At 45.7% G+C, this 26,154-nt stretch overlaps 2 protein-coding genes across 2 annotated transcripts; both read left to right on the top strand.

Moving 5' to 3' along the window:
* The first annotated feature begins 8,904 nt into the window (after positions 1-8,904).
* Positions 8,905-13,649, top strand: LOC141474669 (keratin, type I cytoskeletal 19). Its single transcript, XM_074162679.1, has 8 exons — positions 8,905-9,354; positions 10,807-10,889; positions 11,231-11,387; positions 11,635-11,796; positions 11,955-12,080; positions 12,181-12,401; positions 13,066-13,094; positions 13,618-13,649. The coding sequence occupies exons 1-8, from the start codon at positions 8,905-8,907 to the stop codon at positions 13,647-13,649; spliced, it is 1,260 nt and encodes a 419-aa protein (XP_074018780.1).
* A 4,642-nt stretch (positions 13,650-18,291) lies between these two features.
* On the top strand, positions 18,292-23,334 carry LOC141474660 (keratin, type I cytoskeletal 19-like). Its single transcript, XM_074162667.1, has 8 exons — positions 18,292-18,849; positions 19,548-19,630; positions 20,541-20,697; positions 21,137-21,298; positions 21,445-21,570; positions 21,705-21,925; positions 22,735-22,760; positions 23,255-23,334. Exons 1-8 carry the CDS (start codon positions 18,292-18,294, stop codon positions 23,332-23,334), a joined length of 1,413 nt encoding a protein of 470 aa, XP_074018768.1.
* Positions 23,335-26,154: the final 2,820 nt, after the last annotated feature.

Here is a 26,154-nt window from a genome sequence, read left to right as displayed (position 1 = left end):
TGCCAGCTCAGCAGCTGAACTGAACCAACCTCAAAATTTCATGATAATTTTTCCGTATCAAACCCATTTTCCTTGGGTCACTGATGAGAAAGCACCCTCAGGAGCCCTTTCTCCCAGCTTTCAGACGAGGGCTCTGTCTGATCTCGTTCTATGGAGGCAAAGGATTAGATCAGGAGATGAGGGATGCGTTTACAAAGCACTTCCCCTTATAACACGAAGTTCAATCGTCAGGATTATTCCTCCTGGCACGCTGGAAGATGTGGCTCAGGGCTTTTACCGGGTGGTTCAGAGTAAGGCAGCGTGTTCTGGTTTCCCAGGGCCGCGCTGGGGCTCTGGAAGGCTGGGAGGAGGATGGCGGGGGGAGGCAAGGTCCAGTCTCTCCTGAAACTGCTCCACTTCACGTGCCACACTTACATTATCTGGGCTTGACAGAGGAAGAAAAACTGGTGGTACGTCTCACTCTTTTAAAGCTTACAAGCCTGCGTTTAGGTGTTTGATTTGCAGTGGGCTGAGAAAGCAGCTGAACAGGGTCTGCCACATACCGGGGGAGTGACTGGAGGCTGCCCCACGGGTGGCTCTCACAAGCCCTCATTGTTCCCTGAACACACAGGCACCACCAACAGTCTTGACTCTGTCAAATAACTTTGCGCTTGCCCTTTGGTTCGCAAACAGATTCAGGTCCGGTAAGACACCATCTTTTTGGATAACCATGTATTATTTAACAAGGCATCGAATTGTCTACATGTTACAATCCAAAGCCGAATTCTCGGCGCAGCAGAAAAAAGAGATGAGTCAGAGAAATTCTCCCTAGAAACCAAAGGAGGTTTGTAAAGTCAAAGCAAAAATACCTCTCCCTCGAGTCACAACAGGACTCAAGCTCCCGCACAAGCCGACAGAGACTCACGTTCGCCTTATGCTCCATTTTACTTCTCACAGCAACCAGTGCCGACTGCCTCAAAAAACAAAGGTCTAAACCTCAGCATTAGTCACCTCTAATGGACTTTGGGATGAAATACCTTATTTGACCAGAGGTTAAATAGAAAGAATATTTCTGATCCCAGAAAGGAGCCAGTTGTGGACTTTGCTGGATGGAGGTATTAGGCGGGACTTCCCAGAGCGTAATTTGCCCATTGTAATATCAAAGCCCATCAAAACAAGATGGAATGAGGTGGAATCGGTCTGCGCTTGCAGTGTCAGTGTGGGGGAGCCCTGTGCCGTGCTCTCTTGTGGCCGGGCACGGGTCTGTTCCCTGGGCACGGGTCTGTTCTCAGGGTACGGGTCTGTTCCCTGGGCACGGGTCTGTTCTCAGGGCATGGGTCTGTTCCCTGGGCACGGGTCTGTTCCCCTGGCATGGGTCTGTTCCCTGGGCACGGGTCTGTTCTCTGGGCACGGGTCTGTTCCCTGGGCATGGGTCTGTTCCCCTGGCATGGGTCTGTTCCCTGGGCACGGGTCTGTTCCCTGGGCACGGGTCTGTTCTCAGGGCATGGGTCTGTTCCCCGGGCACAGGTCTGTTCCCCGGGCATGGGTCTGTTCCCTGGGCTGAGGTCTGTTCTCAGGGCACGGGTCTCTTCTCCGGGCACGGGTCTGTTCCCCGGGCTCAGCACCCAGCACAGCTCTGTCTCCCTCTGCCTCACGGCCAGGCTGTCCCTGAAGCTGTGGATGCAGCCTGTGGGCTCGCACAGCATCCTCTAGTGGCAAATTCGGAAAAGATACAATAGGATTCGTGACAGAAACTGTTCAATGCAGTCTCAAAATTCAATGCAAGCCTCAGACCCGGGAAACGGTTAGGCCAAGGAAAGAACAGCTTAAATGATAATAAAATAGAGACGTTTTTCACCGGACTAACACTGTGATACCAGATGGGGTAATAAACCAAATCAACAGACAGGCATAAAAAGATTAGAAATTCATTACAAAGGATAGGGAAGAGGAAGAGAGGAAGTATTTCTTTCACGTAATTCCTGAAGGTTTTGAGGTAATTCCATATGAAATCAGCAAATTCAGATTAAGTCCAAACCTCCTGGACTGTCCTTGCATGCATTTAATTAGCGCTGAAGTTGTTTTGTCTCTGTTTTCAACTCATTCAGTAGCAACAGCGGCTGCCACACACCAGGGAGCCTGGTATTGCCAAGGGAGGAGGAGAAGGATTTTACTACAAATGAGGTTCAATGAAATGGTGCCGTGTTTAAGAACCAGGCCTGCAGGGGGGACTGTGGAGACACCGACACTGCAGCCGGTGGCTGCCAAAGGGACTGTGCGTTGTCATCTTTGGGTGTGTTTGAATTTCTTAATTCTGGAAGTTAATCATCTCCACCCGCATAACCTAACGATTTCAGGAGGTCAGACGAAGATGAGGCGGGGAATAGCTGGAGAGAGAAGAATCCAGAACAAGAACCAGAAATTAGTAGCCTGAATTAGTGGGGCTTGTTGCTGGCTGAGGTCTGCTGTGTGTCTGCAGGGACCAGGACAGGGACAGGGACAGGTCCAGATGCCCAACACTGCCACGACTTGTGGCTTTGGGCTCGCTCCCCAAAGTCTCCTGCTCCCTTGTCCCCAGCCAGGCCCCTTGTGCAGCCAGCCTTGTGCCAGGGGGACATTCCTCCGGCCCCTCCACTGCTGTGGGTACTGCAGAAAGAGAACCTGGGCTTCTGGTAACAAATCAGATGAAAGAAAGCTACTTTTGTGATATTTGTCATGTTTCCCAGCCTACCATAACCCTGAAAAATAATAGCAGTGAAGTTAAGCAAGTACAAAAATCCCTGTAGGAAAATCCTTTCTGCACTCCAGGCAACATATTTCTGTTAAGTTTCCTGTAGCACATAACATTTTGGAGGGGTAATCCCAACAAACTTTGGAATTTCTTCAAATACTTTCACACTAGGACAGGCATTAGGGGCAAAAGCTCTCTCATGGTTGATACAGTGAAGATGCAATTTCAGGAGCACCAGAGTTGACTTTCGTAACTCTTTTAGTACTGCCTCGAGAGAAGGTTATGCGCGCTGCAATTACTCCTAATAACCCACTACTTAGGAGCCCACGCTCGGCGATGCCGTGCAAAGGTTGGCTGGAGGGAGCACTTTCCGTGGGCACACACTCCTGCACGAACCCGTCCTGGCAGCCGGAGCGCTGTGCCATCAAAGGCACCCACAGCCTCATCAACCAGCATTTTCTTACAACACCTCTAATCTGAGCTCAGTTCTCTCCCGCAACCCGATGTCAGTCTGTCAAAAATTATGGCAGTACCAAAAAGTTCATAGCGATTTCACACATGCAAAGATTTTAAACAAATGCCGACGATTCCTTTCTGTTGAAAATGCTGTTAGAAATCATGTCACCAGAATCTTACAGTTTTTATCAGTTATTAAGGGCGGACCCATTAGAAAAGAGTGAAAAGGCACTCGGCAGTGTTTCAGTCAGCTTGATGTGGTGGTGGTGGGCTGCCCAAAATAGCTAAACAGTTGGCACAGACCTTAGTGTTTCATTGAAAGAAGATTTAAAGCTGAATACAAGTGTCAGAGGCTGGTGGAAAACCATAGTTCTCAGTTACAGCTACCAGCCAGGACTGCCCAGGAAGGTAACCTACCTGATACACACAAACGCTGTGAAATTTGCCCATAAACTACTATTTTGAAAATGGAGCAAACTGTTAGAGAAATTAGAAATACCCTTTTCCTTTCCTAAAGGTACACAGTGATCCTGGGCAGACAAAGCCAGGGCTGTAGAAGGTGTCTCCCGGAGCTGATAGTTGCCATGAGAACACGCTGTTCTCAAAACACCTCACACCAGTGGCTACAGGGCTGTCCCTCTGAGAGCAACAGTTTGATTTTCTCACTGAGCCTGACAGAGATCTGGAGACTCTCAGAATTTCTCTCAAGCAAAAACCAGTATGAAACCAACCATCGGACCAGGAAAGCCCAAACCCGGTTGACAGGATCCATCAGCAGGGTACAAAGAGAGCTCCCTGGTTCCTAATTTGATGAAGAACATGAGTTTAACGCTTGCACAGTAAAACCTCTACCCTTATTGGAAGTCGTGGCTTGTCACTACGATCAGAATATATTCTTGTAAAACTAGCAGAAGAAATAATAGTCTATAAGTATATAAATACAAATATATAAACATATGCATCTAAATATATGAGCGTATAAATAGCACAAATGCAAATAAGGTCTCCAAATGTTTTACAGATATGAACAGAATAAAGCAGCCCATCTCTCTGTGCTGTGAAACCCATCTCCTCTGTTCCTACCGGGTCTGCGGGGGTGGGAGTGAGTAGGAATTTTCCATGTGGCCTATGGGAAAATGCCCTCTGAAGGGCCCTGGGGCCTCCTCCTGCAGATGAATCACTGCAGCCCACAGTGACCTGGCAAACCTTCCCCGCGCACCCGCTCCCTCCGGAGCCTGGCACAGGATTAGGCTCTTGGCTTTTGGCAGTGCCTCAAAGTTGCTTATTGCTGCTGCCTGCAGCAACCTGACTTTTGGAAGGCATCCTCTCGGCAGTTAGACATTCGACTCTTAATAATAGTTTCCAGCCCCATCATACCTTGCTGAGATTTACCAGCCAGATAACAGGTTAAAGGAAGTGTAAAAGTATCTCCAATGACTTGTCTTTCACTCATCAGGGCTGGGTGTCTGAACTGATCCTTTCTTCCCACACAATTTTTACCCATGCTACAAGAAAATCTATTTTATTTTCCGATCTCAGGTACTTTACTCCCTGACGAGCATTATCATTATAGTTCTGGACTGACAGAGAAGTCAAGAGTTTTAGGGAAACAGAGACAATAACAAGGTACTTCCAAAAGTACCCTCCACTCCAGTTTCAAGTATTTGCCGAGTATTTACACTGCTGCCAGTTATTTAAGTGTTTGAGTTCATGATCTTTCATGTATTTTCCTCATACTAACCTATTCAAGTATCACACAAATTACAAACTTTGAGAAATTAAATTCTATGTCCCGATATCACTAAAGAAGCTTGTAGCTGGACAGGAATCTGTGTCTTTCAAGTTCAGCTCAAATCATTGAATTATCGTTTCTTTTCTGCCACAAAAGAACTAGACCCCTGGATAAAAATGTGTTGTTCTGCATCTACTCCTGTGATTTCTTTTAAAACTGAACCCTTACATGACCTTATTTCTCATCTCCTTCAATGCAGAAATCGGGGCAGCCGCATGCATTTGTCACCACCAAATCCCATTCCTTCTACTTTGCAAAAGCAGTAATTTTGAGAAAGTGAGGAGTGAGCAGCGCTGCACTGTGATCTCCCCCTCGCACTGTGACCAGCTGGGAGTGCATGTGCTGGGACCTGCCTCTCCTGCACGGAAACATTCTTGTCTCTCAATCTGTTGGCACATTCAGTGAGTATGTGGCAATGCAAGATTTGTGAGGATAAAAAAAGAGAGATTAATGATGGGATATAGAAGCAAGAAAGCTAAGAATTGTCTCTTGGGCAGCCATTCAACAGGCATTTCAGAACCAGCTGCAGATCGGCTCCTGTTGTCATTGGTTCCTCCCACAAGGAAGTTTAAAGAAAAAATAGAAAATTTTGTGCTTGGCTTAAAGAGCTTCTAATGTTTCATGTCTGTGGCCTTCCATCGGAGAGAAAAACACACCAAGTTGTGATTTCAAAGGGCATATGTGATTTTCAAAGGGCATATGGTGGGGTGGCCAAGGTTTTGATGAGCAAGAGAAGAGATGAAGACTGCAAATGTGGTGCAAAAGAGTCAAGAAGCACATTTTCACTGCTGGAAGTAGAGATAGGAAGGAAGACTTATCAGAAGGGACAAGCCCTCAAAGGTTTACAAGGTAAATTCAGAAAAATAACCTGACGTTCCTCATTTGTCCATAGAAGCATCCGTGGAATTGCAGACACCAATGATGTAAGTTAAAATGTTCACAGAGTTCACTTAATTGCAATTGCATTAACAATTCCTGAAGCAAACACAGCAGGCTGTGAAAAGAGTGAGGTACATGCCGGCGTCACTCAAGGGCAGTAAACAATGGTTTACAGGACAGTTAATAAAAATACTGTGAAACAATCTGAACAATTTTACAAAGCAGTAGTGACCAGTAAAGCAGAGCGTACAGGTGAAGCAGAACAAGGTCCCCGGCAGGAGCTCGGGCACTTTTCCACGTCTCCTGGATGACTTCACTTTAACAGACGTGTCTCCCTCACCCTCAGATAAGCTGCAGATAAAGGAAATTCCCTTTGCTGACCATTCCTTGCATTTGCTTTAGGGAAAAGCTGACCCTACAATAAATTAAGTTTATTGTGGTGGGAGTAGAAAAGAGCTATGCAGAATGATAAAAGCACATTCTTTCTTGAGCAAATATTTGGGAACACTAAAGCCTTTTCCGAGCATTTAAGTACATGTTATCACCTTAGGGGAGTCCCAACAAAACCAAACCCATGCAGCCATTGAGGTAAAAGAGAGATGCAAAGGTAAAAGCAAATCCAAACCTTTCTGGAAACTTAGAATGCAGTTTTAATAAAAATGCTGCAGGAGGGAGTGATTTGCTACTAGAAGCTTATGATATATTTGGTGGTATAAAGAGTAAATAGTTACTTCATTTGACAGTGTCTCCCAAGCTTTTCCTCTCCTGACACTTTCAGACGTGCTCCCAAGCTGCCACGAGGAACTGCAGCTCATTCTTTGGGCAAACCCAACCCGCTGGCAGTGCGTTATCGATGTTCTTACAGTGTAACAGATGATGATTGCTGCTTTTACTCCAGGGGGTTCAGAGGGAATGCAGAGGCCTTCCAGACCCCAATTTTCATGAACTGGATCAGAAAATATTATGCAGCATCATAAATGTGTGCTTTGATTTGCAAACCCCCAAAATACACTGCTTTGAGGACCTGACATGGGAGTCCAGGGGATGACAAAGGGGTACCCAGAGGGAAGGATGTTCCTTGCAGCAGGAGACAAATCAGAATATGCCGGTGTTCACTCTCCTTTAAGCTTCTTGCATTTCTGTTCAGTGAAGAAAAGCACATTGATTTATGTTCTTTTATGCTCAAACTATGGACTTTAAGAACTGTTCTTCTGTAGCTTTCTTTTTCTCTGCAGGCAGCCTGTCACTCCCTGTGCTCGCTTCCCCTATTCACAGGGCCTGGAGCAGTAACCGGCCGGGCAGGTTTCTCCTGCCCAGGGCTGAATGGGACATTCAGGTCTGGGGAAGGAATGACCAGCGTCTCTGGCAGCCAGCAGTGTCCTCCCTGTCTCTGAAGGGCTGTGCAGTTTTACTGGGCAAGCTGGGGAGCTGTGTGCGCGCAGCATCTTTACAGACAGCAAAGAACTCAGCGGTGCTGCCCCTGGGCTACAGCATCCCGGGCAGGGAGGGCACGTACCCACATGGTGTGTATGAAGTGATACCTTCCGCGCCTGACTCACTGCAGAATCCCTCTTTCTGATCCAGCCCCATAGCCAGACACAGCCCGACGGGGCTGTAATGCGGGTGTCCTGGCCAGCTCCCAGCTTGTGTGTTTGTTCTTTCACCCTCCCTGTATTTGCCCTGCAGTTTGACATTTCCTTCTGCTCAAAGTGAGTACAGTACTAATCCGTGGTCTAAATTACCCGATGCATTATAGAACGACTAGACAGGCCCTCACACAGAGCACACGTTTCATTTGGCTTATCTTAAATTCTTTATGTTGGTATTAAATGAATTTCTGATTGAAACGTCACAGAGTGCATCTTGTGCTCCAGAGGTTCTGCTCAGTGGAAGCCCTTGTAGGTGGCAGAATTTCTGCCCAGGCCTGGTTGCCCCAAAGGCTGCCAAGGCTGGGAGGGCAGCTTCGTCCCCCTGTCTTCAAAATAGCTCTCTGCTAGGGAGTCCCGGGGTTTGGAGGGAGCGAGGGGCAAGGGGAAGGAAGAGAATGGAGAAATAAGATGTGAGTACCCACTGGTGATGCCCACGGAGGAGCTTGAGGCAAAATTGCTTTTGAAAATGCATCTTGGATAACAGAGGACTTAAGCATTTCAGAAATAACGTTTTCATGAACCAGAGACCAGAAGAGCGAGTGACTGTTTCCTGTGTTTACTTCCCTCCTTCAGAAGCACTGAAAGGACTAAATGTACACCCAGGCACTTGTTTCTGTTGTTGCTTCACTCCCCAGGTACTCAGGGCAGTTTAATGCTTATCTCATCTCTGCTGCTGCTCCTTGAAAAGGTTTCTTGTTTCTTTAGAAAATCAGACTCCTTCAGACAAGGCACGTTCTCGGTCAGACCCTCTCTTCTGCTGTCAGTCCCAAAGGAACTGGGAGCAAAGAAAGAAGTGGTAAAAATGATACTTCCAAAAGAAGAATTTTTCTCATGGGAAATAAGGAAAACAGAGGGGTGGGAACTTGTTTTGTCCAGGTCCACACACACTGCTCACCATTTGGGCTCCTTTCAAGCTCTGCTATCAGTCTACCAGTTACTACCTTAGTCACTGTTATTAAAGTTCTCTCCTGAGATGACATGAAGAAAGTCATCGTGTGACTTGGCTCTGGACGCAGCGTTGGCTGCAGCAGGGCTGTGCGCTCCCAGCCCTTTGTTTCCACACAGGGGAACTATAACTGGGTTTGTGAGTGCTCCCCTCCGCAGGGTGACGCCTCCCCTGAATCCCACCTTTTGCTTCAAGAGACAGCAGTCAGGGGGAAGGAAGGAAGAACACTTTCTCCTGTGCGTGAAGGTGTTTGGGACAGAAACACAGCCCATTTCACAGCAACTGACCAATAAGAGGAATCGCCGTGTTGGCAGAAGGGTTAAGGCTGATAAATTCCATGGGTCTCAGATAACACATTCGGGAGACAACTCCCATTGTCACAGGCATAAAAGAGCCGGGGTGGGGGAACGGAGCACACTCTCGTGCTGGGAGCACACACCGTGGGAGCTGGGCTTAGGTCCTTGGCGTTACCATGGCCACTTACAGCTTCAGGCAAACGGCCTCCTCGGTGGCAGGGGGACCTGGGGGCTCCTCCCTCCGTTTTGGTGGGGGCTACCTGAGGGCTCCGAGCATCCATGGGGGCTCTGGTGGCAGGGGGGTGTCAGTCTCTTCCGCCAGATTCGTCTCTTCTGGCCTGGGATGCGGTTTTGGGGGGGGATATGGAAGCAGCTTTAGCAGCAGCTTCAGCGGGGGTTATGGAGGTGGTTTGGGGAGCGGTGACGGCCTCCTCTCGGGAAATGAGAAAGCAACTATGCAAAGCCTGAATGAACGCCTCGCCTCTTACCTGGAGAAAGTGCGTGCGCTGGAAGAGGCAAACTCTGACCTTGAAACCAAAATCCGAGACTGGTACCAAAAACAAGGGCCAAGCCCAGCTCGGGACTACAGTCCTTACTACAAGACTATCGAAGACCTTCGAGACAAGGTAGGTGTTAATATTTATTAAAAATCATCTCAGATAGGCACTTAAGAAGGAAGCATAAACACCCAGAGAGAGACGCTTCCCTAGGAAAGCACCCAGAAGGCATCGCGGTTTGTGGAAAGGAGAGGAGGAGGAGATGAATATCTAACGATCGGGCAGGGTGGATACATACATTATCAGTATGGAATTATCTACTTTTTAAAATGTTAGCTAAGAGATTGTACAAAACAGTTTGTCTGAGATGCCTTAGAACTTAATTCTCTGATAATGTTTGCTTTAATTGGTTAAGTACAACTCTGTAAATGGGAAGATAGCAGCTCCAGATTTCATCACCAGACAGTTATTCCTCTTTCACATTTCTCTTACTTAAGCTTGGAACTGATAGCTGAGTGCTGAGGCATTTGGCTTATGGAAAAAGGAAGTAGCAGACATGAAGGAATCAATCCCATATATAAATGCAGGATTTGCCCCAATAGCCCATGGGTACCTGATAACAGATTGCTCTGGGATGATACACACCCTGGATAACAGAGGCAGCAGCTGATTAAACTATGTAAATAAATGAAAGAAAACTTGAGGTTTCATTTTCACGGTTCAGCTTGGAGTTCATGACCGCTCCCACGCAGTTTACTTTCCCCTTGCTTCAACCCATTCACATTCTCTATTCATTTCAAACACTGAGCTCCAGTAAAGGCCATTTGATTTTCTCCTTTTAGTATTGTCTTCCCTCCTGTCTTTTACTCCCCTTAGATAGGGGAGAGATAATGTTGCTCCAACTGTTTTTGTGGATGACCTTTTGAGTTTTAAAAGTGGCAGACAAGAGACATGCTTTCTAGGTAAAAATTAACAGGTATTACTTCTAAATAAACAAAATTTCCTTTAGGGGCTTTCATGACGCATGAGAAGAATCAATAAACACTATTCTGGATATTCTAGGAAATACAAACCATACAAAAGGACTGTACAAACCATACAAAAGGACTGTATGGTTTATGAAACACAAACACATCATTTATTTTAAAATCATCCAGCCCTTGTACCCACTTCCCCCTGAGAACAAATTCTGGCACGAGGGCTCTGCAGACTTTGCTTCCTTTGCATCTCCAGGAAACAGGTGTCTTGCCTCAGTCCTAAAACACCACCTGCCCCCAGCTCACCAAAGCCCTCCCCTCCGAGACAGCACGGAGTTTCCTCTCACTGTGGGTCTCCTCCCTAAAAGCCCCTTCACGTGCCAGGCAAGAGGAAAAGGACCTGTCCATAACTGACAGTCATGGCAAAAGCACGGTGACGTATTTGCTATAGATCACTGATACTTTCCTACTGAGACCAAATAAAATACACTTTTATTTGGTGTAGCTACAGATTAAATAGAATCTCAACTCCTTTCATCTTCAGATCAGGAAAGAAGATAACATGTTTGTTTCAGCCTCAGCCATGAACTCTCATTGTTTGTAGATCCTCGAGGCCACTATCGACAACTCGAAGATCGTCTTGCAGATCGACAATGCCAGGCTGGCTGCCGACGACTTCAAAACCAAGTGAGTAATTCCTGAAAGGAGAGGTCTCTGGAGCAGGCAAAAACCCTTGCTGAGCCAAAGGGCAGTGGTTGTGAAAGAAGAAGGGAATGCCTATAAAATCTCTGCCTGAACACGAGTTTGATCCTGTCACTGCAGTTCAGCCCCTTATGTATTTGCTGAAAGCACCTTCTGCACCACTGAAAATTTTATAGCATGTAAATAGGCGGAGAAAAGTTTAATGCTGGACAACATTTGCTACGTGATAATTCCTATAAAACCATATACTTTCATAGCACATGATGTGTTTCACGGTGGGCTGGCTTGATCAGCCACACCGAATAGTTTTGGTTTGGTTTTTTAAGGTTTGAGACGGAGCAGGCTCTTCGCATGAGCGTGGAGGCTGACACCAACGGCCTGCGCAGGGTCCTGGATGAGCTCACCCTGGCCAGGACCGACCTGGAGATGCAGATCGAAGGCTTGAAAGAGGAGCTGGCTTATCTGAAGAAAAACCATGAGGAGGTAAAAAAACCCCAAGAAAGATGTTTGAAAGTGACATTGGAAAAACAGTGTGTGGGAACGTGGAATCCCTCAGCATTGCCCTGAGCTCTCCAACAGGGAAGATAGATTTCTGTAGACTAGGAAACTAAAGACACCCCCTGCAAGTATTTAAGGGGGTTGGTCCGATCTTAGCCCTGGAAGAAAGAACAGAAGGTTCATAATGTTTTCAGTTTATGATTGTACCCTCTTTTGTCTTCCTCCACCATAGGAAATGAGTGCCCTGGGAGGGCAAGTAGCCAGCCAAGTCAGTGTTGAGCTGGACTCTGCTCCAGGCATTGACCTGACCAAGATCCTGGCTGATATGAGAGACCAGTACGAACACATGGCTGAGAAGAACAGGAAGGATGCTGAGGCCTGGTTCCACAACAAGGTGGGAAAAACTCCACACTACACAAATACTAGCAAAAAAAAAAAAAATCCAGGAAAGAAACAAAATAATTATTAAACCACAGAGAAAAGTGCTATGAAAGCCTTATGACCTCTACTTAGAGGTCCCACGTTTCTCACGTAAAGTTTTCCCTGTTTCAGATTGAAGAGCTGAACTGTGAAGTAGCCATCAATTCCGAGCAACTGCAGAGCAGCAAGTCTGAAGTCACTGACCTGAGACGCACCTTACAAGGGCTGGAGATAGAACTTCAGTCCCAGCTCAACATGGTACAGTAAAATTTGCCCTGAAATGGGAAAATATTCCCCTCCTTGGAAGGTGTCCTGCATCCGGCAGTGACCTGTCTGTGGTTCCCCCCTCTGCTCGCAGAGAGCCGCGCTGGAGGGCACCTTGGCAGACACGGAGGCGCGTTTCGGTGCCCAACTGGCGCAGATGCAGGGCTTGATCAGCAGCCTCGAGGCACAGCTGGCCGAGCTCCGAGCTGACATGGAGCGCCAGAACAGCGAATACAAGACCCTCATGGATATCAAGACTCGACTGGAGCAAGAGATCTCCACTTACCGACAGCTCCTGGAGGGCCAGGAGTCCCAGTGAGTAACTGCTCGCTGCAGAAAACCTTGTGGCTGTGCCTCAGAGAGTCTGACTATGCCACAGGGCTCAATTCCCACAGCACCACAGCAAACACAACTTCAGATACTCTGGGGGTTCTGAGATTTTTAACAAATTAATTTTTGTGGACCGTAGTGGAGCTAGAAATGTTACAATTCCCATTTACTTTACGTGAGTACCTCAAAGAGTTTCCAAACAACAAGGCAAACTGAGAAGCAGTATAAGAGGTGAAATGCAACCAGCAGTCCGTGATAACTAATCATTAGCTGCTTGGCATTAAGAAACACGGTGCAGTTAGTAATGTTCTATAGAATATAAGGATTAACACCAAATTCCCATAAACTTCTGTTACCAGCTAAATAGCTCTCGCCTGGTAGGATTCAGTGTAGAAGAGAATACTCTGAAGAGAAGGGAAGGCAGACAAGCTGTTTGCAGAGAGGCGATAAGGGGACCTCCCAGATGGGAGTGTTTCACCTAGTTCAACAATTCCCTCTCCTGAGCTGAGAGGGAGGGGAGGAGGGGACCGTCTCTTCCCTCACTGGACACACAATGCACCTGGTAGAGGATTTGCTCTCATACATCCTCATCTCACACAGCATTTGATGTGGTACCTCTCCTTTCAACTGTTATCTCTTTGTTCTACAGGATGTTTGGACCCCTTCCTGGAACCGCCGGTAAGAATTCTTTCTCTTCAGGAAACCTTTAGGAATCAAAGAAGTTTTATTTTCTAAAGGGAAATATACACACGTTATGGGAGCTGTGTCCATTGTAGAGCCTGGGCTGCTGCACTGGTTTGTGTTGCTAATAACTAACAAATGGTGACTCTGGCTAGATTTTAACAAATTTCAGTCATTAAAAGATGTTAGAATCAGAAAAAAATCTCAGACTACGCTACAGTAAAGGCTAAGTAAAGCACAAAACGCTTAATCATTCCCCCAGATGAAAGGATACAAGACATTTAAGGTTGGCCAGCTCAGAGGAACTGTATGAACACGCAAGAAAAACTTGCCTTGAGCTTTTAAAGGTCAGTTGTCTTGTAAAAGTGAGGTATGATTCAAATCAATGCTATGAAGAAGAAAACTTGTGAGAGAAGGGAGCGAGAGATGAGAGAGAAACCAAGCTCAGCACCCATTGCAGAATGGTCTCGTGTGCGTTACGCTTCAGTAACGGCTGTTCTTTCTCTCCACACTATTGTAGACAAGAGAGAGAAGCCGACAGATGGAAAATAGTGCTGAGAGTCCTCCGAACGTCACCTTCACAGTCAGAAAATGCAGACAACACACAGGAACTGAAGCAGGAATCACTCTAAACTGCTGGAAATTACTATCTTACAGCACAGAAAATTCTTGGCCACACAAAGTTTAGGTAGATTCATCCATCTAGGGGTGATTAATTTGCAAATTGGCTTAGTTTTTCAATTATTTCTAGTTCTTTCATGTACTGAATTGCTGTATCTACTCTAATAAAGATGATCTTCTTGCAATCTTCACTTTTCATTTATTGGGCTATTGTTACTGAAGTCTGGCTTTAAGGCAGGAAACAGCCAGCCTCCCTGAGAGGTTAATGCTGGCGGTGTCTGGGGGTGGCTTGAGCTCCATCTCTCATTGCTCCCACCTCCTCTGACTGCAGGAGCTCTGAATGCGGGGGCAAGAGCATCCTCAGCCCCCAGAGTGGGGAACACAAGTGACTCACATTTCTAACTCCAGCTGAGCACTCTGGAGAGCAGGAGCAGTGAGATGTTACGTGACTCTGGGAAGAAGCGAGAGCTGGGAGATGTTTTGTGAGGGTACAATATGGAGCTGTTAAAATAGCTTGGAGATACCTCCTGCAGAAACAAACGGGAGTGAGAAACACTGGTGAGATTGCTTCACTCACTCTCCCAGACCATACAGAGGTAATGAACCTTTAGCACCAATTTCAGCCACCTTCATTCTCACGCCATGAAAGGACATGATCCTAATGAAATCCTAAACATGGTCACTTTTAGTTCGGTACCCCAAAGCTGTGGGACCTCCTGGGTCAAGACTGGGCAATCCTCTTCCATTCAAGAGGCACTGGTGCTCGCCTTGGGTTCGGCAGTGACTCAGGAGAGCTGTCAGCAGCAGCTGTCACGTACTGACACACACAATCCCAGCTGAACCCCTGGGAATCCCACACGGCAGCACTGGGCAGTGCCTTCGCTCTGATGGGGAAAGACTTTGGCAGGAAAGATAAACAGTCACGGAAAGTAAGAATCAGCAAAGAGACACAGAGAAGAGGACGGGATGGGAAGAACAGGGGGACTAAGGTGCTCTGGTGAAAACAAGTTCAGATTCGAAAGGGAGCAGTGGCCTGGAAAGCCCTGGCGTGTGGGAGATGGAAGGGGCTCTTCAGACCCTCGCCTGTTAGATGCTGTCTGCTTTGGGGAGAGCGAGGAGGAGAAAGCTCTTCTGCATTAAATGCTTCAGCACAAGCTGTTCCCCAGCGCTGACACACTTCTAATGAAGGCTTTGTACCAGATTTATTCCCTACAACAGTTAGGCTTGGAATCCCTCCAGGCGAAAGAACAAACAACTCCGGGTCTGGTTTTTAACCTCAACAAATCCCATTCCCTGGGAGTGAGTTCCTGTGACAAAACCAGTCCGGGTATGGGATTACTGGTGCATGTTTCTCGCGCTGCAGAGCTGCAAATGTGAGTCTGACAAGAAATTCTCGTGCTCCAAGAATGCAAACAAGAAGTTCTAAGGACACTTTGCAAATGTCTATTTTGACCAGAAAGTTTTCTTTTCAAAGACTGCATTAAACGCATGTTTACAAAAAAAGTGGTTTAAAAAGTTAACAGTTTAAGAGTCTTTAAGAGGTTAAAAGTGCCAAGAATGGAATGAATTCATGAACCCTGCTAAAGAGATCAGGGGTGTCAGAGACTTCAGATGGCTAGAATTCTTGTTTTTATAGCCTAATTCGAATTTTAGTTTATAATTTATTGATTTTGTCCCATATTTGTAGGATAATGAAGGATTTCTGGTGAAATGTTAAATATAAAATCACTCATAGACTATAATTGTAGAGTTTGGTTCAGAAGAAGTGTTTTCTACAGGTATGTCATGTCTGAGTGATGGTTTTATCAGCAAAGAATGAGATGAAAACCAAGCTGCTTCTTGAATGGAACTCTCTGTCCTCCTGAGAGGAGAGGCTGAAGTGTGTCAACTGCATTAATCCCGTAACAGAAGTAATAATAGAGTTTGCACTGCACAGACATGTCTGGGAACGTCTTCCAGGAAAGTTCTGGGTAAGTGTGACAAAGCATGAGGTTCTGCAGCACCAGGACAGTGCTGAGAACCCCCAAACTTCCCAGTGCTTCACTGAGCACCTTTCCTTGGATTCTCCATTTGACAATTTCTAGTAAAATATTAGGAGCTATTTAGAAGCAGTTGTTTAATATGGAAGAACAAATAGCGAAGATGAAGGCAGGGACAAGCGTCAGGTCAGCAAAGGCTGCACTGGGCATTCACAAGCTTTTGGTCACAGGGACACACCCTCAGGATCTGAGTTTGCTGGTTTAACAGAAAATTGAAAAAGCCTCAGAATCTCCACCAGTACGGTTTTCTGAATTATGTTATAGGCTGTAATCTGTATTGGCTGCTTGATTTATTTTTATTTTTCCAATTGTTAAGTATTCTACAGGAAAGAAACAGCTTTATATCTGCTGCCTGGTTGTTGTAAGTGTTCATCTGATAACAGTCTAGAATAACACACGGGGCACTTGAAAAAGCAGCAAAGTGTATTTCACCAGCAAACTCCCAGAGACGCTATAAACACTGAGTGAAAGGAGACTGAATGAAAAATCCCCAAAGTTTCCTGCTAAAGTTTATGGTGTTTTCTAGAAGTGCTTTTTTTTTTTTTTTTTTTTTTTTTTTTAAATGGAATTTGATCTTGCTTGTTGTGGGCTCACTCCGAGTTAAACAGACCCTGGCAGCACACACACCTCAGCAGATTGACATTACAGGGGTCTTTAAGAAAGTTCTTTATCTTTAGGAGAGTTTGTTTAAACTTGTTTCCTGAGATACTAACTCTGGGAGACACGCAGGTTTGGCAAGCAGTGCACAGCATTAATCTGCCCGAAGCAGAGCTGAACCACGGCACAGGGCCAGGGTCAGCTTCAAACACGTTTCCAGAGCCGGGAGACGCCGTCTGTGACAATCCCCTGGAGAGCGAGGGGACATTCTCCGAACGGGCTGCTCGGCCGTGTATCACAACGAGAGTCTTGGTGGTTCTTTCCTCCCAAGTCCCCGGCTTTCTGGGTAAAAAGACTGCACATTTCCCTGAGGCTGCGTCAAAGTCTCAGCCATAAATGTCAGAAAACCCCTCAGTTTATTCCAACAACTGCTTTGAGCCTCAGTCTGTCTGCAGTCACCCAGCCTGAATTCTAGGGTCATTTTCTGTCGATAGCTACTGTCAAAAACTGTGCTAAAAACAACACTCTCCTTATCATGTTGTTAGCAAACATAGCATTTTTCTTCTTTATTTCAAAGTGTTACTTTAGAATAATTGCAGTGGTTCTGAACTAGAGACCTAAGAAAGTGCCTCCCAATTTCACTGTGTCCCTGCTTTTCTCCCTGCTCTCAGCCCCAGGTTCCCCTAAGCCATGACGTGCCCCAGTGCCCCGTTATTGCCTTCCCGTACCCCGCTTTGTCAGTGGCACCTCGGGGCTCTCCCCTGCAGAACGTCCCCCCGGTGTGCAGGGATCGGGGGTCTCCCTTCAAACGCCCCACTCTCCACACCCCCCTTATCCCAGTGACACACTCCAGCAGGGAAAACAACCGGTTAATACTCCCTTAGAAATCTCCCAAATCTGGTTTCCCATCGCTACGCCCTATTGGAGAGAGCTGTATCACTGAACTACCGCCTTTCGAAATTCACTCACAAATTACTAGATTTGAAAAACAGTGGTGTTTCAGCCTCCCACTTTCAATGAGGGATTGAGATGACTCTTCTTAGGGCTTCTCAAGTCTTATTTTCAATAATTACTTCATTTCATAGTGCATATTGGCATTAAACACATTAATTGCTATCTGAACTGTTTCATCTTAAAAATGTAACTTAAAAGTTACATTTTCCAAAAGAAACAGGAACTTAGTCCTCCCACATTTCTTTTAATTGAATTATTTCAATCTTGTATTACCTTTCTTTACTATTTCACAAGCATCAGTAAATTAACTGTGCCGGCTCCTCCTTGTACACTGACGGATGCTAAGTGCTCCTCATGCAATGCCATGAGGATACGCTTTTCATACTGAAAATTCAGACCCCAAAATCTATATATTAGTTCCAAGCAAAGAATGGGAATAAGAACATATCAAATTCAATTACAAATTTTAAATGGGAAAAAATATGGATAGATAAGAAGAAATAATGTTGAGATGAACAGATGATTGCACATTTTTCAATGAAAGGAGAATTTTACTTAAACTTCATCTGTAGAAAAAGTTGATGTTCCTAAAATCCCCTGGTGATTGCTGCAAATGGGTAAGTGGGTGCGGTTGAACTCACTTTGTTTTTCCATTCTTAAATGTCAGAGAAGTAAACTCCAAGTTTCAGAACTATAGCCTGAAGAAAAAACACTCATCTGAATCATCCCTTTTGTTTAATTAGAAAAGAAAACCCCAGCCCTAGCCCCTGAGATGCAGAGCCAGCTCCCTTTGTGAGGAATGTCATCATGATTGGCCTCACCTCTAGGGAGGAGGATTTTTGGAGGGAGGGCTGCAGGTTGGGTTTGTCTCCTGCCACCCTGTCTTGAGGATATAAAAGAAGCACCAGGGCAGTGAAGGCACACACTTTCCTCTTCTACACTGAGCTGAATAACTGACCTTAGCACCTTCTTGTGCTGCAGCTATGACTACTTCCTTCATGCACAGCTCTTCTTCTACCTATGGCGGTGGCTTTGGGGGTGGTGGAAGCAGCAGCTCTCGCCTCTCTTCAGTCCGCGCAGGAGGAACCTGCCGAGCTCCAAGCATTCATGGAGGCTCTGGTGGCAGGGGTGTCTCCATCTCTTCAGCCAGGTTTGGCTCCTCTGTAGGAGGTGGGTATGGTGGTGGCTTGTGTTCTGGATTTGGTAGCGGTTATGGAGGAGGCTACAGTGGCTTTGGTGGTGGTGCAGCCTGTGGCTTTGGTGGAGGAGCTGGCTTTGGTGGAGGCTCTGGCTTTGGTGGAGGTTTTGAAGTTGGTGGTGGCTTTGGTGGCGGTGATGGCCTTCTCTCTGGAAATGAAAAGATAACTATGCAGAATCTGAACGACCGTCTGGCTTCGTACCTGGACAAGGTGCGAGCACTGGAAGAGGCAAATTCGGATTTAGAAGTTAAAATCCGAGACTGGTATCAGAAGCAAGCTCCCACCAGCCCAGCCCGGGACTACAGTAATTACTACAAGATAATTGAAGATCTCCGAGACAAGGTATGACATTCGTACATAGAGGAGTTGCAAGAATGCATTAGAACTGTGGAACTGCATGTTCCACTTTAAAATAAGCTAAAAAAATTACAAAATAAATACGGTATTCCATAACTCCAAATATATTGTGGTTATGAGCATTCTAGCAGAAGAGTAGCTTTTTCTCAATTTAAAAACCAAAAATGTTATCCTGAAAATGTGATGTTTGTTGAAATTAAAATGATTGCACTAAAAGTTACCAAAACCTGGCAAAATGTGTTTAGAATTATCAATATATTTAGGCAGTATTCCAATGGTAAAGAATGCGATGGGTAGGCCTCAAAGGCTGAAAAATGATTCTCCCAGCTACAGATAAGATCAGGTGTTGTACAAACGTATTTTCTCATTATGTTTCTAATTTGGGTTATACAGAAGTATCTCAGCTCTCTGGTTTGGGTATGGCATGTAGGAAAAAGCTTAGTATTTCTGGGTTTGCTCTATAAAAGCTGTAAGACCTACAGTGTGACCAAAGAGCAACGTAATACATGGAACTGGCTATTGCCATCCAAAGGCAGGTTTGACCAGGGACATCACAACTGAGGTCCATTCCTTTCTGCCTTCTTTGATGGTTTACAGCCTCGGTCACTGCCTGCTGTGAACTGAGGACCCTGATATTTCACCCTGAGTCACGGGAGCCTTTTTCTGTGTCTCTTCATTGCCAGATCCTTGCAGCGACTATTGACAACTCCCGAATCATCCTGGAGATCGACAATGCCCGGCTGGCTGCAGACGACTTCAGGATGAAGTGAGTTTACCCAGAGCACATTTGTCTTCCCTCTCCTCGTCTCTCTTTCTCAAAACAGTGTTCTGAAGTTTAGTGTTATCTAGAAAATAAAGCGCTTCAGTCACTGAAGGACACATTTCAAAAACATGGATAGGTATTTTCCATGAAAACCCCCGGCAAACAGAATCCATGTGATGAAGGATCAGTTTGGAACATACCCCTGACAGAACACAGTATCCAGATCACTGAACTGTTTGCATAATAAACTATAGTTCGTGTCTTAGTTTTTTAGGGAAGCTTTTAACTATTTTTACTAGCCTAAATCACAGGGGAAAAGAAGACAGGAATAGGTTGGGATTTCCACTGAAATGGAACATAGAGGTGGGAAGAGATCGCTGCTGGGTCGCAGCAGTTCTCCCTCAAAGGGTCTGAAATTTGGAAAGGAAAGACGAAGAGTAATTTGGGGCTTATCCAGCAGCAGTCCAGCAGAACCGCTGAAAAGATGATAAAGACACTTGCGCAACCGATTTATCTTGCAGTGAGGTACCCGCAGGTTTATAGTGTCCTGGGCAGAACTGGGCAATCTCTGCTTTCCTTCACACCAGATCTGAGAGGTCACTGCAAACCGTCTGTCCTTTTCGGTCAACAGCTTTTCTATTGATGCTGATAATCATTATTAGGTTCTGCAAAGTGAAATGTCACATGCTCCTCAAGAATAAAATCAGATGGCAATGCATGTACTTCCATATGCCATAGTTGGATGTGGGAAAAAAACATCTTTACTCCCTTTATGCTTCTTTTCAATGTATATGTTTTCATTTATAGCCCACTGTTCCTCCTCCATTCAATATAAAATGTCATAGTTTTATAGCTCCACTGAATACAAACTTGTACATCAGATTCCAGTGCTTCTTTCTTTTTTAAACTGCAGGTATGAGAATGAGTTGTTCCTGCGCCAGAGCGTGGAGTCCGACATCAACGGCCTGCGCAGGGTCCTGGACGAGCTGACCCTGTCCAGAGCCGACCTGGAGATGCAGATCGAGACGCTGAAGGAGGAGCTGGCTTATCTGAAGAAGAACCATGAGGAGGTGAGAGTCCGTAACCGCGCAGGGAGGAAAGCACCTTCCTTTGGAATTTATGCCTCTCAGGTGGGGAGGGAGAAATCCAAACAGAAAGAACAGAATGACAACATTACAGCTTAATAAGAAGAAAACCGTAATATTAGAAGAATCCAAAGTGTGTCCTGAGAAGCATTTCTCTGGTTCCAAACTGTTCCGATCTATTAGTTTCAGTTTGACATCCATAAGCACACGACAGGTCACTGTGAGTTAAAGAGATGAGTAAGAGAAACACACATATGTTACATGTGAATATGTGCACTGTGTGAGAGCAGAAAAGCATGTTTTTATGTGTGTTCCACCTCCGATACCTGATAACAAAAGCTCTGGGTACCACTGCATGATGGCAGAAAGTACACGAGAAGAGAGAGCCTAACCTTTTTTGTGTCCTCTGCCTCTGCCCGCACAGGAAATGAAGGAGTATTCCAGTCAGCTCAGTGGAACAGTCAACGTGGAAATGGATGCGGCTCCTGGCATCGACCTGACCAGAATTCTCTCTGAGATGAGGGAACAGTACGAAGCTCTGGCTGAGAAGAACAGGAAGGATGCCGAGGCCTGGTTCTTCACTCAGGTACAGTCACACCAACAAACACCAAACTGACACACTGCCCCACTGTTGCTGCCCCAGCAGAGGGGATGGGCCCTCCCTTTCCCAAAATAATTTTAAATATTTTTATACAATGTGTGTGTGATTTTACACTTGTTTTTTTCTTTCAGACTGACGAGCTGAACCGTGAAGTTGCCAGCCACACACAGGAGATACAGACCGGCAAATCAGAGATCACAGAACTGAGACGCACGGTCCAGGGGCTGGAGATCGAGCTCCAGTCGCAGCTCAGCATGGTACGGAGCTGCCCCGGGCAGGAGCCACCACTAACACACCCTGCCCTTCCTCCCTCCCCATCCTGCCTCTCCTCCGACTCCCCCCTGGTGGGACACATCTGTGTTCTAACCTCTTCTGACGTTACTCCCTTTAGAAAGCAGGACTGGAAGCCAACCTGCGGGACACGGAAGGCCGATACTGCGCGCAGCTGGCACAGATTCAGGCCCTCATCACCAGCGTTGAGGAGCAATTGAGCGAGCTCCGATGCGACATGGAGCGTCAGAACCAGGAGTACAGAATGCTCATGGACATCAAGAGTCGCCTGGAGCAGGAAATCGCCACGTACCGGCAGCTGCTGGAAGGCCAGGACTCTCAGTACGTTACTATTTACAATCCTATGATGATCAGATAAGGTTAATAACATGACACGTTGTATAGCAGTAATTGAGGTTGCTGACCCTGACTCTAGGTTATTAATGAAAGTCACTGCGCACACAGCCTTTTGAGCAATGGCAAAGCAGTTGCCTGGCGTAGTATAGGCGTTGCTATAACTCAAGCTAAATCTCCAGATCAGTTGTGCTGATGATTTGAAAATGTAAACGCATTTTGACTACAATGAACTATAGAAGGCACCAGGCACCATATAATCCTCTTGCTGCACTGGAACAAGCCTTCAGCCTGAAATAACCTATAAAAACCTGTTCTCAGTATTTCTTTAGCTCTTGGTTTTCTACACTTGTGCAGAGAGGTAAAAATATCCATCACCGTACACCGGTACTCCCATCTAGAACAGAACTTGGTGCTTCCTTTAGTAAAATCTACATTTTAGTGCCCATTTCTCATATCTGATCTACACATGGAATTACTTTTGATTTCTGAGGAGGAATCTGCTCCTTATATTGTTCCCAGATTGTGACATTTTGAGGAGAAGTGTATTGAGACATATCAGGACCATGAACTGGTCCGACTGCTGTTCATATTTCCTATTGAGGACGCAGGAGCGGCTTTCAAAGCAGAAAGCACTTTAACACCACCGCTGGTACCAGCCCAGCTGAGAAACCTCCTGCTGAGAGCAGCGGTGGGAAATCACAGCTGGTCACACGCAGCGGTTCCCAAGCGGATCAATGGTCTCAGTGGACAGGGTCAGTGATGGGCATTGACCAAATCTTTGTTCTTTTCTACAGGATGTCAGGAGTGAACCCTAAAGACGGTAAGAAAAATTTTGATTTAAAGAGGGGCTTAAATGAATTAACAAAATAGGATTAGATAAACCTATTTTTTTTGCTTAGGATTTCTTACTAACACAGATTACATTCTCTCCGCAATGACCTCATTCTTTATTATTAAGAGACTTTATTCTACTTTATGTGCATTTGAAACCAGTAGCTTGTCAAAATGATTGCATAAACTCCTCTTGGGATGCTAAAATACCAAAATCTCCCAAAGATCCCTAAATTCTTCTGCTGATTCACACAACATATAAGATACATCCAAATCTGAGACATGATGTGCACCCCTAAGATTTACTGAATGAGGAACCAGGAGGGAGAGAAGATGTAAAGGCAGTTCCCCCTTTGATATGTGAGAAAGATCTTGTGAGGAAACAAACAAAAAGCCCCATCACAGGGCTCTTCAGTGTGTTAGCAGTGCTGCAGTGCTTTTTTTTTTTCCCCTTGTTGAATTTACTTTTTTCCCCTACAACAGCACCTTCAAGCATCGGAAGAGTTCGCGCGGGTGCAGAAGATGATGGAAGAGCTGCTTCTGCTCGCGACAGGAGATTCTAATAGAGAAATACCGAATCCCCTCTTGCCCATGGCACGGTATAAAACCAGCGCAGCCTCCACGTTGGCTAATGCCGGCAGAAATACCCTTTTACTTTCACCACATCACAAGAATGTAATCCAAGAATGTGCAACGGCTTGATGTCTTTCCACAAACTTGCCCTCCCTTTTTACATGCTCATTGGTCAGAGATGACAAGCTTGGTTTCTGTCAGCAGCTGTTATAGTTTCCTTATGAAAGAACCTACATAATAAAGTTTCTGTTCTGCTTGTGCAAATACATCCCGTCTAATGTTGTTTTTTTGAAGTTGTTGTGGCATTGCCATACACCCTCCTAACACAGGGTAACCCCAACAAGAGATGCTCAGTGGATAACAACAATCACAATAATAACTTTAATAATAATAATAATAAAGGTGATGATGAATGGACAAAGTGCATTTAGATTCTCCCAGGAATCCGAAGTTACTATCAGTGAAAAACTTAGAAGATAATGCAAAAAATCCTTAAGTGCTTTGTTGTGAATTCAAAGTGCACAAGGTGACTCCAATTCGTGCACAAATAAAATGCACCTCTGAAAAAAAAATAATATTTGTCCATATATATATATATTTATGTTCCTGCACTTCCTTCAGCAAAAAGGCAAATTCCCTTCGCTCTTGAGCAAGCACTGGGCAAGGTCCGGGTGAAATGAACGGCTCCAGCGGAGCTTGTTGGGACTCTTTTGGTTTCTTCCATAATGAAGAGCCCCAGCAGCCTTGTACTAGCCCCTTGTATTAGCAACGCGCCTTCCTCTGCAGGGGGCTGCTCTGCCAGTGTCCAGCAGTGTCATCAAGGGAGACACATAAAGATGTAAGAGGCCAGCAAATCCCAACTGCAGAAGCATATAAAACATGTACATAAATGCTGCATTTTGCTAACACGACCAGTTCGGAAAATTTTTTGTTAGCTTCATTGCTGGGTATTTCAATCCACACAATAGTATCCACAAAAATGGTATCATTTCTAGAATTATGTATTTTATATTCCTTTCAACCTCCTTAGAGCCACTAATTTTTGTATTCTATTTTGTGACATTTAAAATAAAATACCTACGCTGCAGGCACCAGCCCTACAGTTTAGGCACGAGAAGGCAAAGGATCATTGGTGTTACCGTGGGTAAGAATCACCTGAACTGGTGTATTCCCACTGGAAAGAACTGCGAATGAGTTCTTGCAAATTTCGGCAAAGCACCATCACAGTCTGCCAGAAAAGAAACACCAAACAGTACAGATATTTTTTCCTGCCCCAGAAATAAGGTGACTGTTAGATACATCACTGAGACAGCAAGAGAGGGACATTCTACAGCCACAGGCACCTCCATTCGTATTTCTGATGGAGGAGTTGAACCAACAAGTGATGGTCACAGGGTATTCACCTGTATAATGGAGGTGTCAAAATACTCTGCCTATACTGAAACTGCAGCCTATAAATTCAGTTCAGTTTGCTTTTTTGTGTTCCAACTCAGTATAATCTTGGACCCGCCCAGGAGCTCCACAGCGGTGTCCATGGACCAGCCATCTTCAGCTCCTGGTGCCACCTGCTGACGGTGGCTGGTTTTCCTGCCGGATCATCGCTTCCTGCTGCACCCCGGGGATTCAGTGGCTCACCAGAACCATGTCCCTTAGTGCCAGCCCGCTCTTGAAGGAAGTTTTTTGGTCTTTTCCATGGATCCTTACCAGGTGGTGATGAAAACTGTGTGGCATCTTTTCCAGCTTCAAAAAGGCTGAGCTTCAGAGCAAACACTTCCTATGGGCCAGATCACCTTTGTTCTATGTTACTTGCCAGAAAAAAAGACAATTCTCTTTTCCACAATGGCACGATATTCCATGAAGCTCTCAGGGAGCAAGACAGAGGCGATTCTGTCTCACAAACTATCAGTCTTGGTGCTGGACAAGGTGTGAATCTCACTGAGTAAGTGCACGTGAAACAAAGAATTCATTTTCTTTTACGTAATACTACATGCATATGTCTGTATTTCTATTTCAATGTAATACTTCATACATTAGTTGCTGAACTGCCAGGCTAGAAAATTCAGTCTGAAATTAATCTCTGGAGGGATGAACTGACAGCAGGATATCATGGGTTCTATTATAATTTGAGTTTTTTTTCAAGTTAGGCCTTCATTTTTTCTCTGGTGCTTCAGGGTCCTCTCTCTCAAGCAGCAGGGCTGACACCAAACCCCATCTATTAATAGGAGCCGTTACGAGAACTTTTTGTGATAGCCAACACCTTGTACTTATTGGAAAACCATCTCTTCAGTGATTAATTTCCCCAAACAATTAAAAATGTTAGCATTTCTACACAATGAAGTGCATGAAGAACAAGAAGGAATATGCACTCAGTGGAAATTAACTGGTAAAAGGAAAATCCTCGGGTGCTGGCAGAGCTGACACCGAGCCGCAAGGAGGAGCTCCGATCCTGCCCAATTCCCAAAGGAGCCCTGGAGGCAGCCCGGGGAGGGGTGAGGAGCAGCGATTCCCTATCGCTGGAATATTTCAGGTGAAATGAACCAGAGAAAAAAAGAAAGATTCCTTCAGGCTCCTTCCAGGAGAGTGCAATTCTGGTCTGTAGCGTCTCTGAGCCCCCCACTCCGATGAGTAACGGTGCTAAGACCTCGTTCAAGAGCCGAGCCCTCAGCTGCTCTCAGGAACACCAGCCCGTGCCCACCCGGTTTCCCACCTCTTCCCAAAGTCTCCTCCAGCCCAGCCCTCTGCCGTGGCCCAGAACCACTCGGAAGGACACGGGGAACCCAGCAACCCCGGCTGGTGCCATGGGAACACAA

This window comes from Numenius arquata, chromosome 23, assembly GCF_964106895.1.
Source record: "Numenius arquata chromosome 23, bNumArq3.hap1.1, whole genome shotgun sequence".
Taxonomy (NCBI): domain Eukaryota; kingdom Metazoa; phylum Chordata; class Aves; order Charadriiformes; family Scolopacidae; genus Numenius; species Numenius arquata.
The sequence above is the reverse complement of the archived record's forward strand: the minus strand, read 5'-3'. Positions and strand labels throughout refer to the sequence as shown.

Excerpts from the sequence above, each read along its gene's own strand:
- LOC141474669 (XM_074162679.1), top strand. The coding sequence starts at position 8,905 with ATGGCCACTTACAGCTTCAGGCAAACGGCCTCCTCGGTGGCAGGGGGA. Across the intron at positions 9,355-10,806 it reads TCGAAGACCTTCGAGACAAG|ATCCTCGAGGCCACTATCGA; the intron begins GTAGGTGTTAAT and ends CATTGTTTGTAG. Across the intron at positions 10,890-11,230 it reads GCCGACGACTTCAAAACCAA|GTTTGAGACGGAGCAGGCTC; the intron begins GTGAGTAATTCC and ends TGGTTTTTTAAG.
- LOC141474660 (XM_074162667.1), top strand. The coding sequence starts at position 18,292 with ATGACTACTTCCTTCATGCACAGCTCTTCTTCTACCTATGGCGGTGGC. Across the intron at positions 20,698-21,136 it reads TGAAGAAGAACCATGAGGAG|GAAATGAAGGAGTATTCCAG; the intron begins GTGAGAGTCCGT and ends CTGCCCGCACAG. Across the intron at positions 21,926-22,734 it reads CTGGAAGGCCAGGACTCTCA|GATGTCAGGAGTGAACCCTA; the intron begins GTACGTTACTAT and ends TCTTTTCTACAG.